This window comes from Aethalodelphis obliquidens, unplaced genomic scaffold, assembly GCF_003676395.1.
Source record: "Aethalodelphis obliquidens isolate GAN/ISIS:26980383/991018 unplaced genomic scaffold, ASM367639v1 scaffold1, whole genome shotgun sequence".
NCBI lineage: Eukaryota > Metazoa > Chordata > Mammalia > Artiodactyla > Delphinidae > Aethalodelphis > Aethalodelphis obliquidens.
The window spans coordinates 67,796,945-67,817,595 of NW_020837945.1; the positions used below are offsets into that span (position 1 = coordinate 67,796,945).

The 20,651-nt window shown below is 38.1% G+C and overlaps 2 protein-coding genes across 3 annotated transcripts in view; both read right to left on the reverse strand.

Moving 5' to 3' along the window:
• Window positions 1-382: 382 nt before the first annotated feature.
• On the reverse strand, window positions 383-3,210 carry WDR5B (WD repeat domain 5B). Of its 2 annotated transcripts, none has more exons than XM_027106306.1 (2): window positions 3,050-3,210; window positions 383-2,648 (listed from the first exon to the last, which is right to left on the reverse strand). In XM_027106306.1, exon 2 carries the CDS (start codon window positions 2,573-2,575, stop codon window positions 1,586-1,588), a length of 990 nt encoding a protein of 329 aa, XP_026962107.1. In that variant the 5' UTR covers window positions 2,576-2,648; window positions 3,050-3,210; the 3' UTR covers window positions 383-1,585. The 2 variants fall into 2 exon arrangements, with proteins under 2 accessions (XP_026962107.1, XP_026962114.1); XM_027106313.1 differs by having other exon boundaries at window positions 3,113-3,199.
• A 5,904-nt stretch (window positions 3,211-9,114) lies between these two features.
• KPNA1 (karyopherin subunit alpha 1) overlaps window positions 9,115-20,651 on the reverse strand; it is a 73,377-nt gene continuing 61,840 nt past the window's right edge. Inside the window, exons 12-14 of the mRNA XM_027106292.1 lie at window positions 20,071-20,198; window positions 14,134-14,312; window positions 9,115-12,674 (exon numbers count right to left, since the gene is read on the reverse strand). Of these exons, the coding sequence (XP_026962093.1) occupies window positions 12,487-12,674; window positions 14,134-14,312; window positions 20,071-20,198 (495 nt within the window). The 3' untranslated portion in view covers window positions 9,115-12,486. The remainder of the gene's footprint in view (window positions 12,675-14,133; window positions 14,313-20,070; window positions 20,199-20,651) is intronic.

Consider the following 20,651-nt stretch of genomic DNA (forward strand, 5'->3'; position numbering starts at 1 on the left):
AGTGACTACCTCTTTTTGGGTTAAATATAAATTTCATGACCAGTATTTAGGACCTGCCCCTATCTAATCCCACTTCTCCCAGTACCCTCACTTATTAACTTCTTAGCAGTCACTCACCACTAGTAATTCTAGTATCTTATATTGCTTACAACTTGTCAAGCAGATATTTCATGAGCACTATTAAAAGCAACAAGGGCAAAACTGTCTTCTTTTGTATTCTATAATACATACTTTCAATTAAGTGATCATTGTACTTATGTTTTGCTTAATTCCTAGATTATTTTTTCGTGTTTATCATGTCTCTATAGGTAAAATGGGCAGAAAACATTTTCCACTTCATATTTCCTGTAAGCCCTATTTGAATAAAGTTAACATGTGAGGCTATGGTTAGATACTTTTAATCAACAAAAATAATAGTATAGGGAATTGACTCCAAAAACTTATTGAAAGCAGGCAAGGAATGAAGTTGTGATGGTGGTATAATTCATTGTCATTCATCAAACATTTCTTGAGTCTCTCCTATATACAAAAAGTGAGAATACAAAGATAAATAAAACATACTTGACTCTGCAGAGCTCATAGTTTACCAGACACATGGCCCATGAAACCATTACAACACAAATTGGTAAATGATATATTTTGAATTTTATAACAGAAGCTATAGCAAGAAGCAAGAAAACTGAATTCAGCTGTCAGCTGTGGCTGGAGGCAGGCAGCCAGTGATGGTTACACAAAGTGGTGATTTTCTGAACTGAGCCTGTAGCATGGGTAGGGTTAGGTCAGACCTAATGAAACAGAGCAGCCTCATTCAGACATTGAGCTTGCCCTGAGAATCAGGAGAGGGCAGTCTGACGAGGTAGTGAGAGGTCCTTCAGTAAAATGCCTTTATAATTTTGTTTATTTGGTTTATTTTTAATTTGGTTTATTTTTAATTTAAAATTTAAATTTTTTAATTTGGTTTTATTTTTAATTTGGTTTATTTTTAATTTTTATTTTGATAAAAACTTAAAACTTTTAGATCCTCAGAACAAACACAACCATTGCTTATTTTTCCCAATTTACAAACTTGATTCCATGGACCATTTCACGTCCCATCATGGAGGCTATCACTTAAAGTGTATGAGTGGCATCTGTCATAAATCTCCAATCCACCACCATCCTAGGCTTATTCTCTTAATTCACCTGATCGCCCAAACCAAATACCTTGGAGTTATTCCAGACTCCCTTGCTCCCCTCATTTAATCAGTCATCCTGTCTTGTGAGCCTTACTTCTAAATTTTTGTCAAATACAGTGATCCTCTAGAATAGTCACTGAGAGGAACAGAATGAGAATCTGCTCAAGGACAGACATGAGAGATTAATAACAGACCTTAAGATTAAAGTCAGAAGCCCTGGGATCTAGACTTGCTTTTCCAACTGTGTTGCTTTGCAAATTGAGGTTATAGGTCTTAAAATCTTGTAATTCAAGGCAATGTTTTTTAAAAAATACAAAACCATGCCAAAATTGAGAGGAAACCATCTTTTAAAATACCTAACCTTGTTTTTTTTTGGCCAATCTGACTCTACTACTTGATTTCTAAAGGGTTTAGTAATTACTCATCCACAATTTAACTGTTTTGTCATTTCCTAATGCTGCTGATGCAATGATGTTTTCTGTAGGATGACAAGCTGCTGAGATTACAACATCTGTATGGCCTTGTAATTTCTGTACAATCTCTTTAGTCTGAAGGTTCCAAATATAAACCAGGTTATCCTCTGAACCAGACACAATCCACTTTCCACCAGTAACTGAAAAACTGGCAAATATGCAGTATTTCTCGTTCTTGTGACCAGTATATGTCTTCAGGCATCTGCCTCTGCTATAATCCCATAGTTTAAGAGTATTGTCCAAAGTTGCAATGAGAATATATTTACCATTTGGAGAAAATTTTACAAAAGAGACAGGAGGGTTATCATCATCAACAAGTGTTTTTAAACACTGACCTGATGCAGCATCCCAGATTCGACAGACACCATCATAGCTACCTGACACTATCAAGGACCCGCTACAATTAAAGTGAACAGCAGAAACTGGGTCAGAATGAGCAGACAAAGTCTTAAGGCACTTTCCTGTTTTCTCCTCCCATATTTTCATGCTCTCATCAAAAGATCCTGAAATGATGAGGTTAGATGGTGGATTGAAATTACAGCAAAAAACATAATCACTGTGCCCCGTAAGCGTTTTCAAACATTTTCCAGATCTCACATCCCAAATCTTTAGAGTTTTATCATCTGAGGCAGAAACAAGACGACCGGAATCTGATGACCAGGCAACATCTGATATTTCCAGATTGTGTCCTTTAAGTGTTTTCTCGTTTTTTCCATCATAGGCTCCCCAAATTATAATTACTTTATCAGCAGAAGAACTTGCCAGCCATTCTCCATTAGGACTAAACTTAACTGATGATACTGCTTCCGTATGTCCCACCAGAGTAAATTTCAGAGCATAGTTTGGTTTTTCAGACACACGCTTGCTCAGATTGGCTGATGAGAGAGCCGACTCTGCTTTGGCACCTCCTGACTCCTTTGTAGTCATGACTCTGAAGCTCCAAGTCTGTAGGCTGGCTAGATGTCCGGTCCTGAACCAGGCAGCCAGTATTTTGGCCCTTCTGTCCAGTAAAATGAAGATAAAAAACATCGGACTCAAAAAACAAAAAATCAACAAACTAAAAAACGGTCTTTTAGTGACAATAATTTCTGGATCGTTTTTAAACTGCAATATACACTGATACAGCAGCACGGCTTGGACCGCTTCAGTTTTTCCTCGCTTCTTCCTCTGTAAACAAATACTTGAGAAATACTATTAAAAGGGTCCTGTGCGCTGTCGGCAAGTAAGGTATTACTGCTGGGTATTCTGCGAATGTATAAAGCGGTCCAAAGCTGCACGCGGAGGGGTGGGGCGAGGGGGTGGGGAGAGGGGTGGGTGGGAATCTACAGAAAGTATTTCTCACCGCTCCTCCCCCCAGCTCTGAAATGTTTGCGACTACTGAGCACCCCTACCCGCCAGTACCTAACTCTACTTGAGCATGAATGAATCACCGCTTTAAACAGATTTCAGAAGCTAAGCGAAAACCTGCGTGGTCTCGGTTCCCTGAGGTCAAGGCCTGTGGCTCACTCTCCACACCGCTCCGTAGCGAACTAACGCGAGGCCAGCACAGCCGGGCGCCTGCGCAGAGGGTGCCCTTCCACCACCACTTCCGAACCGAGGTGACTTGTGGGGGAAGCCCGCTTGCGCTTGCGCAAAAGAAAGTCCTGAGGTTTTCTTCAGGCATTCTGAACCCTCGACCTCCACGGGTGGCCAGTGAGCTGCGTTTTTGGGCGAGAGGGAAAGTGAACAAGGCTTCTTCCAGATCTCACTGGCTAGCGTAGGAAGCAGTGAGTATTTCGAAGAACATTCATTACTTTTTGGAAACCGTGTGACGAGAACGGACTGAATTTTGCGATGCCGGTAGCTGCAGGGTTAAGCCCGCATTTGCATGTAAGGCGCTCAGACCGCGCGTTTCTTAGCAGACCGGTGCCCACCCAGCGCCGATGACTCTGCGTAAGCTCCGGCTGCACAGGTGGCTTTCATTATGTTCTCCACCTGCTGTGGTGTAGAGCCTGGTGGGGGGTACGAAAGGCTGCAAGTAGGCGAGGGGGACGTAGCTAAATTTACGCCCAGATTGTAAGACTTCTGATTTAAAAAGTGTTCCCTAAACGTTTCGGGAAGGATAAAGAATATGTGTTAGGGGCCTTTAAAGGCCAGTGCCCACCAGGTAGCCCGACATGGTAGTGCCGGGGGAAATGAGCAGACGTTTGTCTTAGCACTTCCTTATGGTTTAGATTTTCCAAAGACAAAGTTCAGATCTGCATAGGTGTTTGGAACGGAAAAGGTGGAATGGGTTAAGAAATGTGTAAGGTTACTCGTAACTAGGCTTTAGCCAGCCCTCCCTACTTTTAAGAAATGATTAGTGGCTGTGAAGTTCGTGAAGGATAGATGCTTTTCAGGTGTAAATTACTCTTTAAACAAGAATAAGTTTACCAAAAATGGAAGCCTGTTTTCTCCAATCCTGTATAGTCTGTCCCTTGGTATCTACAGGGAATTGGTTCCACGACACCCTCCCCCCCGCCCCGCCACACATAATACCAAAATCCACTGAACGCTCAAGTCTTTTGTATAAAATGCTGGAGTATTTTCATATAACCTACTCACATCCTTCCCTATACTGTAAATCGTCTCTAGATTACTTACAATACTTAATACAAATGCTATGTACATAGTTGTCAGGATGAAGCAAATTCAAGTTTTGCTTTTTGGAACTTTCAGGATTTGGGGGGGAAGATTTTTGATCTGTGGTTGGTTGAATGTGAGGATGTGTAACCCACATATAGGGAGAGTCGATCGTAATTGCTCAATAAAGAGTGCCCAAGAGAGGCTGTTAGTGTTGTTTGAAAGGTTTTCCTGGTAGCCAGTTGAAGTGAAGAAGCAAATGTGTCTCATGATGTTTTCTGTCAGTCACCAATTAAAGCATTTGGAAATAAAGGGTCTCCTGTCCTGTACATACTGGGGATAATTTAAAGTCTTGCTTTTATAAGGCACAACAGCATAATTAGATCACCTAGAATAAACTAGTAAAAACCTCATTACTTAAAGACTGTACTACTCTAGTTTGGAATGTAGACAGGAATTGACTTAGCTAGTGCAAATTAACAGTATAAATACAATGTGGTGCTGAGAATGGGAAGAGCATCTTTAAAATGGTTTGAAGCATCCATTTTTATACATTATCTTAATCTGATTAAACTCCACCTCCTCTCTCTCCTTTCCTCCTCCCATTTGCCAGGGTTAGAGTGATTTTTACTGGGAAGCTTAGAAACACTCTAAATAACTCATTAAAAAATAAATTTAAAAGCACTTCACAGAACATAGGCTTTGTTTCAAAGAATATAAGTAAATCTGTATTTTTGCAACAGAGTAAAGAAAGGCAATTAGACAAGGTAAACACATGGTCTGAGGGCTAAGATGGGTGTTGGTACTGGAGTATATTTAGCCCACTAGAAATACCACAAGCATGAGGGAGAGAGGGGGCACACAATTAACAATGTGTTGACAGGAATATCCAGAAATGATTTTGTGTCAGATTTTCCCAAAATTTGAGTGAGAGATTTCAGTATTAAAATTCATTTCTTGGTGTCTGCAGTGTTTTTATGAATAGCATCAGGAAGTCGTGTAAAGAAAAAGCTATGAACTAGTTAAATCTTTATTCATTAGTCATGTTCTAATACTAACATGTAGTCCTAATATTGTAGTCCGTATGGATTAGGACAAAGAATTAGTTTACTTCCTTGGGAGGAGGGGAGCATCAGCAACTGTGGAGTGTGTAGGAATAGGGAATACTGATACAAGTAAATCCAAAGTGGCTGAAACCATAACTAGAGATTTGCATTTGGGGCTCTCAAGCAAAATTCCTTACTCGGTCCCGTTTTTAATCATTTCTATTTTTGCTACTTTTAATCTTCACCAGATAGGGGATTTGGAAGTTTCTCTCCCATTAAAGTTTCTTTAAATTTCCCATAGAAGTTTTAGAACTGAAAGTCTCATCTGTGGTTGAAAGGTTTATTCTCCTTGCCACCCAGTAAAGTTGCAATTCTAAGTAGAAATATTGCCACAAATGGGTCATTTTTTTTTAATTCTAAAAAAATTGGGGGTGGGGGGTGGGTATGTGTGTCAGACCTTAAATATGGCCTGGGAGTGATTCCTATACTAAGAACAACTTGACTGACGTCCTTCGTAGCAACTGATTACCAAATCCAGACCTCAAAAATCAAGCATAACAGAACTCTATACATACCCAGTTGCCTAAGACCACTAGCAATTTAAATATACAAGCATCTCTTTGGGCTAACTATGGGGTGGCCATGCAACTTATCTAAACTGAGACTTCTTTAAAGTGAAACGGGGCACTAAAATAATTAACAGGTGTTGATTTAAAAACTGGGACTGCCCCCCAGCAAATCAGAACAGTAAGTGTGGACTTCCCAAGAGGGCTCTCCTCATTATCAGAAGTTAATCTTGGAAGATTCTACACTCTTTGTATGCTAATTTGCACTCCAGCCTTCGCAGATCTCTCCCCACTACTGTGGTCTTCTGGGTTTCTATTTTCTCCTTACCCATAAATAATGCTGGAGCCAAGTGTTTTAGATAGGGCAGTGATCCATATTGTGGACACCCGCTGGGCTCCTTTGGCTTCCTCAGGTTAAGTGGGTATAGATAAAGAAATTTAGAGAGTAATTTCATTCTTTGGAAAAACATTCAAGATCACAGAAATGACCATTATTGATTTTAAAATTAGAAAAATACTTTTTTTTAAAAAAAAAGGTCATGAAGAACCTAGGGGTTAAGACGGGAATAAAGACACAGACCTACTATAGAATGGACTTGAGGATATGGGGAGGGGGAAGGGTAAGCTGAGACGAAGTGAGAGAGTGGCATGGACATATACACTACCAAACATAAAATAGACAGCTAGTGGGAAGCAGCCGCATAGCACAGGGAGATCAGCTCGGTGGTTTGTGACCACCTAGAGGGGTGGGATAGGGAGGGTGGGAGGGAGGGAGATGCAAGAGGGAAGAGATACGGGAACATATGTATATGTATAACTGATTCACTTTGTTATAAAGCAGAAACTAACACACCATTGCAAGGCAATTATACTCCAATAAAGATGTTTTAAAAAAATACTTTTTTTCAAAATGGCAAATGAAATAGGGGCAACAGTCATCTAAGGTAGCTTTAATAAACTTGTAAACCCTACAATTGTGTACTATGGATGATAGTGTAGTCTGCAGGAACTAAGACTGTTTTAAGATTTTTTGTTTTCAGAAAAAATACCTGGTCAGTGGAATGTCAAAAATGGTAGAGAAGCAATCACAGAATGAATAAATACATCTTTCTGTTTCTACTGATTTGTTACTTAAATTGGAAGAATGTATAAAGAAAGTATTCTCATGCAGCAATACATATAATGTGTAAAAATGAAAAATATTTAATAGCCTAATAAGGCAACCACCACTTCCACATTGGTTGGATATAATTGGCAAAAAAATGTTTTCTTCTTAGAGTATGCCAGAAGAGACTGATGAGCTATTTCTGGTGTATATATAAACATGGTGTTGATTATATATTAGTTACCCTGTAAAATATACCCATTAACTTTTCTCAGAAGGCAGAGGGTTTTTTGGGGTTTTTTTTTTTTTGTTTGCTTTAATATAACAAACCTGTGTTATGACAGCGTTTGCTTTTGTAAACTTCAGGTCAAATTATGTCTCCTGAAAGGGAACTACATATAAAACACTTAAATTTTGAGACACTAAAGAGTTGCTAATCCTTGTTTCAAACAGCAGCATAAAGGAATTCCTTTGAGCTTTCTTTGGTACCCAAGTACCCTTTACTAATATCACATAGATGCACATTCCTTCAGTCATTTAATATTTATTGAATGTCTACTGTGTGCAAGGCACTCATCCATGGCCTGACCAACCACATTCAAGTACAAAGAATCATTAGAACCATTCCAAATCAAAGTGTAAGAACACTTTGAAAAAGGACATAGAGTGGTCAAAATGACGAGGTAAGCAGAACATACTCAACAACATACATTAAAAGGTCATTTTTTTAAACTTTGGACACTCCTGTGTTGACACTCCTTTAGGAAGCTGTGTTAACTTCACATCCATGGATGGCACTGCTTTCTATGGCAGCGTTCTTTGTTCCAAAGCCTTTCCCTCTCTGTCAGTACTTCCTACATTTGAGTTTGTTGAATGGAAACATGTTTCTGAGTTTAGCCATTATGCTTCTAAACTCAAAATCAATCATTTATATATTATTTTTAACTTGTCAGGTCATACAGAATTTTAGCACCACAGAAGGGGAAAGATGTTTGGACTGAGAGGGTCTACACTCCAGATTATGTAACCTAAAAGCAATTCATACCTGATTTAGTCATTTCAAGGGGACTGATAAGGAAGAACGAGAAAGAACGGCCCAACAAAACAAGAGTTGGCCCCGCTATGGTTACTGGGTCTTGTTCTGGGAATTCTTGGCACAGAACACCTCACTGTGACTGCTGCTTTCTTCAAGACACACAACCTGCAGGGCTTTTCCCCACCTTTAGACAGTGTCCAAGGGCTGTGACCTTGAGGCAAAGTAAATTCTCCTAAGTGTTGATTTTGTCACTATAACATAATGACAATTATCCACCTCAAAGAGCAGTTGAAGGATTAAATGAGAAAAAGTGAAAGCCCTTACTTAGCCAGGCACCTGGAACACAACAATGGTTCAAATAACGACTAGTTGCCTTTATGTGACCTGTAGGAAAACAGACTGGGACTTCCTTGTCTACCCCTAGCTGAAAACAGAATGGAACTTCATCTACCCTTAATCCTTTCTTATTACCCCAAAACTTCCAGATGAATTTTATGTCCAGTAGCAATCTGATATTTTCAGAATCAGCATATAATTTATTTTACTTTATCACATTCTTCTGGTGCTCTGGTACCCACTGTTACTACCTATCCTTTTCTGACAATAAAGCATGTTACAGAATATTCTCCAAGTTAGAGCAGACTTACTGTACTAGTAGTACTACATCTGCCTTCAATTACTTTAGCTTCTTAAAGATATATACGTAACTTTAACTGTTGATGATAGAAAAAGATAGCCAAGAATATTTCCCAGCGGGGTAGATATATATTTACTCTGCTCACCTCACAACAGAAGAAAATGGTTCTGTTAACTTCAGATGGCAAAAAATTCAGATTTGAGACTTCCATATATATGTATACCTGTCTCTGCAAATGAGCAAATTTTGGAATGTAGGAGGTAGAACATAGTAAATAAATATGAAAAGCAAATAATACCTCTTTCTAAAAGTGGATCCCTTTTCTTGAGTGAAAATCACCCTTAGACATCACAATTTCTAATATATGTAAAAAGCCCCAAGCCCTTAAACAGCTATAATGACTTGCCTATTGATATAAAAATGTTCACAAAATTCATTAGCGAGAAAGAAAAATTCTTCAACCTGAGGAAAACTCTTTCATAATGCAACCCCAAATTGGGGTATTAAATAACTGAAATATTTATTTAGCACTAGAGAAGTAAATTCATAGTTGCCCGTGGGTGGCCATGTACAACAAAGGATAGTTGACAAAGTTTGATTAATAAAATATACTACATATTTTTCCTTATGCAAAGTCAGCAACAATCTGGAATAATTCAGATTTATTATGGGATAACTGTTAAAGTTTATATCTGTAACAATAACGATGAAAAATGACCCAGATCCCATTCAGCTTTATCTGGCAGATGGAAGGAACAATCCTAGGGCAATAGAATTTTCGAAAACAGTACAGCTGATATAAGTTAAGTTTAAAAGGGTTCTAATTACTTAGTGACAACATGAATTAAAAGTGTTCCATGGAGAACTCTGTCTCCTAATTCTCACCATTCTTCGTATCTATCATCTTTACCTTTTTTGGTGTCTCTCAATCTGGCCGTTATCTACCTCCTGGTCCTTCAGATACAAAGTGCCTTTACATCCCAAATGTTATCAATGCTTTTTTTCCCACTGAAGTTCTCATTTCAAAGAATACACTTTGAAAGTTTGGAGGAAGAAGAAAAGGAAAGGAAAGTAAAATCAAGCCACTTCCCACCCCCACCCCATCAGTATATTAAACTACAGAAGAGTTTTCCTGTGTTGAAATTAGCATGCTTTTTTTGTAATAAGTAACATCTTAGTGATAAGATTATACAATAAAGTAAATTGATACAATCTGCCAAGTAGAGAACTAAAAATAGGACTTAACAGCTACCTCCTAAATGTCATCCTATTACCAAAAAGGCTGCTTTATCAGTTACAACAATTATGCTGGGATTTAACTTTTTATCAATTCCAACTTTTATATTAAAAAAATTCATTGCAAAAAATTAGCTCGTTATCTCATGGCTCATGAACTTCTAGGATAGGAGCAAGATAAATTCCTCTTGTTATAGACAGAAAATAGACCACATTAGTTAAATGGACTTTCTTTGTTTTAATTCATTCATTGAGACACCTGCAATTGCTAGCAAAAATTCCCAATGTATGCTCTTCTTGCTAACTTGGGGAAATAATTTTGTTTTATATTTTTTCCATTCAAATTGGTTTATCAAAATGAGCTGAAATTTTTAAAATTATCCAATAGAAGGTACATGATTTAAAACATCCTAGAGAAATGTGTTACCAGTAATTTACAATTTAAAAAAACTCAGCCACGAAAAAGTCAAAGCTAAAAACAAGATTTTTACTATGAATCAGTGTTTATATTACCCTTCTGAAAGAAGTTATATTTTAATGTGATGTAAAGGCAACATTGAAAGTTTTTCTTTAAATTAACCACCTAATTTGTCCCTAAAATTACAAAGAATCAAAGTCTTTTACAGGTCAAGTGCAGTAAACTAAAATGTTCTTTCAGCACAAAGCAGCACTAGAAAAAGTAACAGTTATAGATGGGAGTTGACTAGTTTTGCGTGGCTGCTCCATCAATAACAGACAGACATCAGACGGTATCCATCCAGAGCATAGACACAGTTACAGACTAGATGCAAAAAATGCATCACACGCTTGGCTGATAAATGTCCTCTGTTTTTGTATCTTTCTACTTTGAATGAAGTGGATTTTTTAAAGTTTAAATCAGATCACGTAAGTTGGCTGCTTAAATAACATGATGAGGTATGAAAGCTCTGAATGTCCCTAAAGTTCAGCAGGATTTACCAGAGACATAACAGCTTGCCAGGGGAACTTCCAAATAGTTATGCTTTGGGGTTATAATGAATTCTAGAAGAGGACAAAATTAAAGAGGTTTAATAAAAGGATATTCTCTGAAAAAGTGAGCAACTTTTCCTTCAGAATTCATTTTGAACAGCACATCAACAAAAAATCTTCTCTGATAATATATCCCAACATTGAGTCAAGATGGCCAACTAGCACCAAGAAGTCATATTGAACTCAGTTGCAGTTCTCTTGGCAATTAAGCTTATTTTTTCATTCCAGTCTGAGCACAAGTGTGGATCACTGAAGACAGTACTGGAAGCGCCATTTGCAGGTAGAGATTGCAGTCATCATTAAATGAGCCAGAAGGTAGAACTGTTTTTATTTTATGGAGGGGACTTGACTGGGTAGTACTAGTAGAAGATGAAATGAAATGATTAGGGAACAATGAGGTTATAAGAAAAAGATCACTGCCCTTATTTGGGTTAAACAGGTCATGTCCAGAAGATGGTTATTTAAGATAAAGATGTTACTTATGTGCAGCATGAATACATTAGAATCCAGCTGCACCCAACTAAGGGAAAAAAAAAAAGAATTCCCTAAGTAACCTTTAAAAGCATGTGTTACTTGCCAGTCACAGAGGGGAAAAGCACCTAGGGTGAACTCCAATTTAATGAGGACCTTGATCAGGACCACAAAGCCTGAAACATTTGTTTTAATGCAGAAACACAGCCTCTAGTCACACTGGTTAAGTTTGGGAAAATCAGAGGGCTTTTTTTTTTCTATTTGTTTTTAACTTGTTTATTGAATTACAGGATACGGTTTCGATCACTAAGGATTCTAAGTCTTCATACCAGCAATAGAATTGAACCACTTCCAAATCCTAAGACACATAAGACCAAAGAGAAGCAGTAGCCATACAAATTAATATGTGCCCCTCTCCTTTTTGCTCTAAGGGAATCTTCAAACCAGTATCACATTTAAGAGTCAAAGTGTTAATTCTTCAGCATTCCTGACAACTAGAAAGCACATTCACTGAAGGCTGAAGGTGAGGGAGCGGATGGTTGAATATCTGTGGAGAATGGCGCCAACAGAGGAAAGAAAACCATCCAATCTCAGTAAGGATTAATGCAAATTTGGCTAGAAAAAGCCACCAGGTAATCCAAGGGTTCACTGTGGAAGAACTCATGAAAAGTACTCTGAAGTACATAACAGGTCTAAACATCTCCCTTGTTGCAAGTACTTGTGTGAAATTCAAGATAAAGGTTTAGTCTCATCTTTTAATGTATTTTTTCCCACATTAAAGGGAATGAGGAGTCCTCTTTTTTCCCCCAGAAAAAAAAAAAAGGGAGCCACATTATTATGTGTATATTCCCATGACTCTATAATATATAAGTGCGGATCTCCACAGCCTAGGGGTTTTCCATAAGAGAGCGGGCCGTTCTGGTTACCCTTTTATTAGAAGGGTATTCCACCACAGAGAGCCAGAGGTTTTCCAGATGTGTGTAAGAGAGCAGGTGCGCAAGGCAAGCAAATGAGCGCAAACAGTATTATGGAAAACATTTGAGAAGTTAGCTCCATGAGGACTGTGGGCTCCACAAGAGGACTCGACTGGGTAGCCTGGTCTGACACGGGGACATGAAAGCAGAGTATTGCTTCAAAGCTGGAAACCTTCCATAGGTGCCTCACACTGCTGGAAGATGTACTGCTGCTGGCTAAGGTCAACCTGGGGTGCAATGCTGCTGTCTTCATCCTCGGTCCCGAAGTAATGCTCAATGAGATCAAAGGCCTTCTGGTAGATCTCTTGGTTTTCATGACTCTGTAAGAATTCAATTTTATCCAGACCTAGAATGAAGAATTAAAAAAAAAAATCTGTTGTATATCTGTTGGAAATTCTAATAAAACTATATTTTGCCATGTCTCTTTCCTTGACATAAAAGGAAGATTCTCTGTATCTCATAAGCATCTTGCAGCAACATAGAAAACATTGCTGGGATTACATCTGAATAATACTATTGCAAACTGACATCTTAAACATGTGTGCAAGAAACAGCCAGTCCCCAGAAGCAGCAGTTTCCATAACAGTCACATCATCCTGTGCCCAAGGCCAGGAACAGAAGTTTTCCTATTGGACTGTGTCTGTGGCCTAATTTATTCTTTGCTCTGGTTCTATCTACCTAGGCCTTGAGCTATCCAATATCATTTCAACACATGTGTAATATCCTTAAATCAATCAGAATCAATTTCTATTGCTTAAACTAAGAAGTCTAACCAGAACAATTAGCCAACACATACTCCTCCCTTTATTAAGTTTAAGCACATCTGAGCTAGGCTTTCTTTTACCTATAGCCATAAGCAATCTAACTGCTACAGCGATACTGGAAATAAATGTTAACACTGCTCAGAAGAAAAAAATACATATTCATATATGTATCCATATTTTTATATATATATATACACACACACACACACACACACACACACCCAAAAATTAACAAAAGTTCTCTCCTATGGCAAAAGATCTGGGTAGAGGAACATTTGTCTTTTCATACATTTCAAAATTTCTTACACTAAGCAGGAATATAGTTTTTATAATCAGGCCTTTAAAAAATGGTAAACTGTTAAAGTCATTTTGGAAAACAATTCTGCATTATCTGATAAATTTGAAGATGAATGTGCCCTATGATCCCTAATTCCAATTTTAGGAATAAACAAACCCTAGAGCAGTGGTTTTCAATCCTGGCTATGCATTAAAATCACTTAGGGAACTTAGAAGTTTTAAAGTACAGTGGTAAACCAGTGATTAAGAGTACAGTTAGAACTGAGATTGGAAGAATGAGGAAACCAAACAGCAGATAGTGACTCTACTGTTTCTAATGAAACTCTTAGAGTTTACAGTCAAGAACACTTTAGGAACACAGGAATTGGGGGATGCAACTCAAAATCAGAACTCTAAAATCTTACAAGAGAAAAGGAGTGGAGTCGGGCATTGTCTACAGTAGATATGGATGCTCTTGAGGCTCAGATGGACTAGTAAGAATACAGAAGTACCCACAATGGCAAGCAGAGTCAGGGAATGGAAGATCCTAACAGCCCAGTGTAAAAAGGGCTCAACTTAAAAGGGTACTTGCTTCTCTTCACATCTACAATGCATCTTCTTTTCCAATTCTGCATACTAAATATTACTCATAAGAGAACAACTTTTTTGTATGAGTTTGCTAATGACAGGTGTAGACAAGCCAGAAAAGCATGGAGAAAAAGGAAAAAAATAATTTCAGGACATCTATTAAACAATCTATCTTACCATAAGCTTCTTCAATCAAAGCACAGTAAGGATTAATGCCAGTGCCATTCCTTTTGGCTTCTTGTTCTCCAAGCCTCAGGATATTTTCCAAGCCATTTAGGGCAACCTGTACAATCTTAGAGTCCATGACTGTGAGGAGATCACAGAGTGGCTTGATACAGCCCAGTTCTACGAGGTACCTAAATTAATACAAAGAACAATTTAGTCAAACAAAGCTTTTCATTTCATAAAACTTCTATGAAATTGGTAGGAGGGAAATCCTCAAATTCACTGTAGAAATAAAAGTAGGCACCCATTCAACCATACAACCTACACCTTGTCAAAAAAAGCTACAAATAAATTTTTAAAAAAAACAGTTCTCTGGCACCATCACCATTTTTTTTCCCTCCACAATTATTAGACTCGAAGAAACTGGAATACTCTTACTTTGACTATGAGTGATTCTTCAAAATAGTATAGTTTTGATTAATTTCATTTTTGTTTCTATAGGTAACCACACCTCTGAAACAGGACACACTTGGTGCTAAAGCCAGCGCCGGCACAAGCCCAACAAGCCAATTCTACTGTGTACAAAGAACTCTTAAAACTCAAAGATAAGAAAACAGAATTTAAGAATGGGCAAAAGATCTCAACAAAGATATACTGATGGCAAAAAAGCATATGAAAAGACACAACATCATATGTCATTCAGGAACTGCAAATCAAAACAATGATGCCCCTACACATCTATTAAAATGGCTAAAATCCAAAACACTGACAATACCAAACACTGGTAAGGATGTGGAGAAACAACTCTCATTTTTTTTGCTGGTGGGAATGCAAAATATGATAACCACTTGGAAAAACAGCTTGGCAGGTTTTTGTTTTTGGTTTTTTAACAAAGCTTTCCATATGATCCAGCAATCACACTCCTAGACGTTTACCCAATTGAGATGAAAATTTATGTCCACACAAAAACCTGTACAAGAATTATTTACAGGAGCTTTATTCCTAACTGCCAAAAACTAGAAGCAACCAAAATGTCCTTCAATAGGTGACTGAATAAACTGTAGTGCATTCAGACAATGGAATATTATTCAGTGATAAAAAGAAATAAAATGAGCTATCAAGCCATGAAAAGATGTGAAGGAACCCTAAATGCATATTGCTAAGTGAAAGAAGCTAGTCTGAAAAGACTCCATACTATATGACATTCTGGAAAACAGAAAACTTTTATAAAGGCAATAGAATAGTGGTTGCCAGGGATTTGAGGGATGGAAGTAAGGGAGTAGTGATGAATAGGTGAAGCAGAGGGGATTTTTAGAGCAGTAAATAATACTACAATGGTGGAAACATTCATCAAAACCTATAATTGTACAACACAAAGAATAATCCTTAATATAAAATATGAACTTAAGCTAATAATGTATCAGTACTGGTTCATTAACTATAACAAATGTAACCACACTAAAGCAAAAGATTTTACTAGAAGAAACTTAGAAGGGAGGGAAGTATACAGGAACTCTATTATCTAAATTTTTCTGTAAATCTAAAAATGTTCTTTAAAAAGGCTTAATTTTTTTAAAAGTTTTATGTAATATTTAGCTTTATTATTTACAAAGGAATGAATTTAACAGTATTGTGTGTAATTTTATTTAAATATTTACTGACAATTTAGATGATATGTCCTAGGAATAGACTAGGTCAGTCATAAAGAGACTAGGTAAGGCATGAAGCCATTTCTGACCATTTCCCCTTCCTTTACACCACAGTTTCTAGTCACTAAAAACTGTTAACCATTCCTTCAACATATTTACATAATTCTCACTGTTTTTCTTAAAAAAAACAAAACCAAGCCTCTTTAGATTATAAATGTTAGTTGCTGCAAATTTGAAAAACATAGAAAAGCATAAAGAAAAATAAAAAGTACCCAGAGATAACCACCACTACAACATCCCAGCTGTGCTACATACAAGCTGGATGACTTTGAAAAAAAAAAAAAAAAAAAAGCTGGATGACTTTGGACAAGTTATCTGATCTCTCTGTGCCTCAGTTTCCTGAAATGGAAAAGTCTGGGAATCAAAGACTAAGTCTGTCACTAAACCCCAGCAAAATTTTAGAGTAGTTAATTAAACAGATGACTTACATGTCTACACTTAAACTTCACTGGCCTATATAGGCAAGTCTATAGAACACCAACTGGATTTCAGAGATTTGTTCAGAATCTCCAAATTGTCTGCAAACTTCATCATGGTCTATGCTTGATATGATTTTCTCTCCCATCTAGAAAGCTTGGCTCAGTAACCTCTAATCCTTACATCGCCTTTAAAAACCTCATTTACTTTTGTAATACTGTCTGGTTGTGAAACCTTTTATTATGAAAACCAGTGTTCTGAAAATGATTCAGAATTAAAAACAAATTTTAAGTTCTAGAAAGCTTCTAGAACTTGTATATAATTAAATGAATAAATACTGACTAAAACTTTCTTATTGAAAAACTCTACCCAAAAATGTGCTAATAAGGGCTTCCCTGGTGGTGCAGTGGTTGAGAGTCCGCCTGCCGATGCAGGGTACACGGGTTCGTGCCCCGGTCTGGGAAGATCCCACGTGCCGCGGAGCGGCTGGGCCCGTGAGCCATGGCCACTGAGTCTGCGCGTTGGAGCCTGTACTCCGCAATGGGAGAGGCCACAACAGTGAGAGGCCCGCGTACCGCAAAAAAAAAAAAAAAGTGCTAATAAGTAAATCCAGAGTTTTGAAGATGTGAGGTTTTATATTTGCAAAAATATGGTATTATTATTATTATGGCACAGTTCATTAAATGAGTTTTGGGTTCCCAATTCTAGCCACTTAAATTATACCTCCTTACAAGATCAGAGGAATTCAAGGTCCTGTTTTCTGATGCAACCACTCATCTTTGGAGATTTAAGACCACCATAGTGGTATTTCACTACTGATGCAAGTTTCTCCAAAGATAGTAATTTGCACCAAAAAGCAAAACAGGTCATCAGAGGACCTGGGCTGTATAGGAGTTGGAAAGTCATGTTACTTTGAGAAAAGCACTGCAAGAAGTATGTCCTCAGGAAAGTCTGAAGACTTGAAAAGATGACTGGAATACAGGCACAATTCTATGGTTAAAGTCTGGAACTGGCTCCAATGGGTGGTGTATTTCAAACACTTGGATAAAGCAATCACTGGTCACTGACGCTAGCTGGCTTTTGTGGCAGAAAAGGCTTCCATTAAGAAAATTTTCTGGGTAAGGAAATTTAGTCCACTAGAATTTACTATCTGGAAAAGTGAATTATATTTCTCAAATATTTCTTCTGATGAAAAACAAACTCACTGTGTCTTAAACCATCTCTCTCGGAACTTCCCTGGTGGCGCAGTGGTTAAGAATCCGCCGGCCAATGCAGAGGACACAGGTTCAAGCCCTGGTCCGGGAAGATCCCACATGCCGTGGAGCAACTAAGCCCGTGCGCCACAACTGCTGAGCCTGCACTCTAGAGCCCGCAAGCCACAACTACTGAGCCCACATGCCACAACTACCGAAGCCCACACACCTAGAGCCCATGCTCCGCAACAAGAGAGGCCACCACAATGAGAAGCCCTCGCACCACAACAAAGAGTAGCCCCCGCTCACCACGACTAGAGAAAGCCCACACGCAGCAACAAAGACCCAACGCAGCCAAAATTAAATAAATAAAGCCATCTCTCTCAAACAGGATTTTGCTTCTTCTGGGTCCTAATTTTATCAACAGCACCACCTTTTTCTCCGGTCATCTTTGGCTCTTTCCTTTCCTTTGCAATCTGTTAACCTGCCACCAAATCCTACAGATCGTTATTTCCCATATCTAGACCCATACCTCATGCTACAACACTTTTTTTTTGCCACACCTGGCAGCATGCGGGATCTTAGTTGCCCGACCAGGAATCAAACCCGTGCCCTCTGCAGTGGAAGCATGGAGTCTTAACCACTGGACCACCAGGGAAGTCCCTACAGCTATTACCTTAATTCTGGCCATCACAGTATACTAAACTACTGCAATGGCATCTTAATTGCTCTCTTTCCTCTCCTCAAAACACTATGTTCTTGGGACTTCCCTGCTTCCCAAGATTAAGGCCTTCATCCCAGTTTTCAAAGTCCATCAATTACTTATTTCCTCATCCCTGCACAGAATAACCTATAGCAAGATTGATTTGCCTCTTCCAATAACATTTACTGTGCATATTCCCTCATGCTATTGTCTCTCCTCCAAAACTGCCAAATCTCTACCCAAATGTCAAGTTTCATCTCTTTCATGAAACTTTAATTCCAGGCAACATTCTTTATCCTTCATTTTTAAGAACTGTAGTATGTATTAGCATTTGATTATATTTAACCTAAAATTATGAGTACTTCCTAAGTTATTCTAACTGGTTCTTGCATCTAAATCTTGTCTTCTCAACAATAAGCAGAAGCCACACAGATGTCTTTTATCAGTAATAAAGACAGCTTATTTTCTATAATTTGGACCATAATAGTTTTATAATAATCTTTCAAGATAACTCTTTACCCAGTTAATAAAAAACTGCTAGGAGACTGATAATTAACTCTATTATTATAAATAGCTATGCTGAATTGTAAAAAGGGATAGTAGGCATTCCATTCCTCTCTAACAGAGCAAAATACCCCTGAATACTTTCTGATGAAAGATACCATAGTATTTTAAAATGTCTTTAAAATATGTACCTGTACAGTTTCACTATTTCAATTAAGAAAACATATTTGGTATAAAATATAGTGACAATGATTATAAATCTGAATTTGAACATAAGACAACCATCAACTGTTCTAATAACTTCTATATTACTTCATATTACTGCCATCTGGTGGTGGCATACTTAAAAATCATACTACCCCAGACCGAACTCTGGAGGTTAAAAAAGACCCAATCCCCTACAAATGTGCTCTGAAGACCACTTGAAGTCCTCCTTGGCTAACCTATCCATGATGAACTTCACCGAAATAGCTACTGCATGTGTTAATCTATTTAAGTTGTATTATTTCAGGTACATACTTATTTTCTGTAATCTTATTTTCTGATCAGTTTCTGAAATCTTAGGACTACTTTACCTTCTCATGTTGAAATTCCCAACAGAGCACTAAAAAATCAGCACTGGTTGAGCACCTGCATTTAACCCACAAAGCAACAATATCAGAAGTAGCTATGCTTCCCCCATATTACTACATATATAGAAGGGGTTAAATGCTTTAACACTCATTGGTAACCATATTCTCATTTGAATTCCCCAGAGAATCTTAAGGCAGGCTAAGAGTCTAGGTTCCATTCTTCTTTTTTTTTTCTATCTGAAATACTGTATATATCCACAATTAACCATCTGATTATATGATGTTCCTTTGAGGAATTGATTCCTATCCATATTTATGCCTACTCTAGCCATTAAGATTATAAGTTGCTGCCCTAGGGGCCATTTAAGTCTCAAGCTAATACACAGACCTCTCCCTTTACTGAATAACATAGTCCTTTAGGAGACCTGCCTCTACTAAATTTGGCACTTTATTTTAAGGCATATCAATACATCTCTTTCAAGTCTGTCCAATTCTACTATTAAGACATCTAAACTAGAAATAGCAAGAGTTAGCTATTAAAGTTAGACTCTAAGAATTCTACAAGTAACCTTCTAGACTACCCAAGATGTTTTTAATCAAGCAGCTTGAGAGTAGGCTCAAGCCACCCCTATAAGTATTTCAATCGCCTCAAACCTCAAATATGCCTTCCCTCTCACATCCCAGAATTATCTTCAGCAACAGAGAATGGGAGCGATATAAGGAATCAAATATACGCTTGAGTCTAATTATGAAACTGAGAACAATCTTCCAAGAGGCTAGAGTTGAGCATTCTTAATTGGGAGACAGTAATTTTCCTTTAATTTACAAGATACTACTTGGCTAGTACTTACTTGATCTGTTCAGCTGATCCTCCAGAAGTTGCATTTGTGATGGCCCAAGCTGCTTCTTTCCTTGTCCGAAACTCAGCAGTTTGTAATATACTAATGAGGGCTGGGAAAATGTTGGCATCTATCACAGTCTGGAATGAAAAAATTAAACGGAAAGGGAAATTACAAGAGTTGTAAAACTGTTCATGACACTAATTATAACTTTTCAGCTAGCTTCACTAATGACACCCTTCCCCTGTTAAAAATAAACTGGGGCTTCCCTGGTGGTGCAGTGGTTGAGAGTCCGCCTGCCGATGCAGGGGACACAGGTTCGTGACCCAGTCCGGGAAGATCCCACATGCCGCGGAGCAGCTGGGCCCGTGAGCCATGGCCGCTGAGCCTGCGCGTCTGGAGCCTGTGCGTCTGGAGCCTGTGCTCCGCAACGGGGGAGGCCACAGCAGTGAGAGGCCCGCGTACCGCAAAAAATAAATAAATAAATAAATAAACTGGAAGGAGTTTAACTCCTCATTATCCTTAACCTTTTGGCTATACTTAGTATCACTAACAACATCCTCCCTGGAGTTTGTGACCTTGTAATCTCCTAG

Bases quoted from the DNA above. Each gene is read 5' to 3' on its own strand.
- WDR5B (XM_027106306.1), bottom strand. From the start codon at position 2,575: ATGACTACAAAGGAGTCAGGAGGTGCCAAAGCAGAGTCGGCTCTCTCA.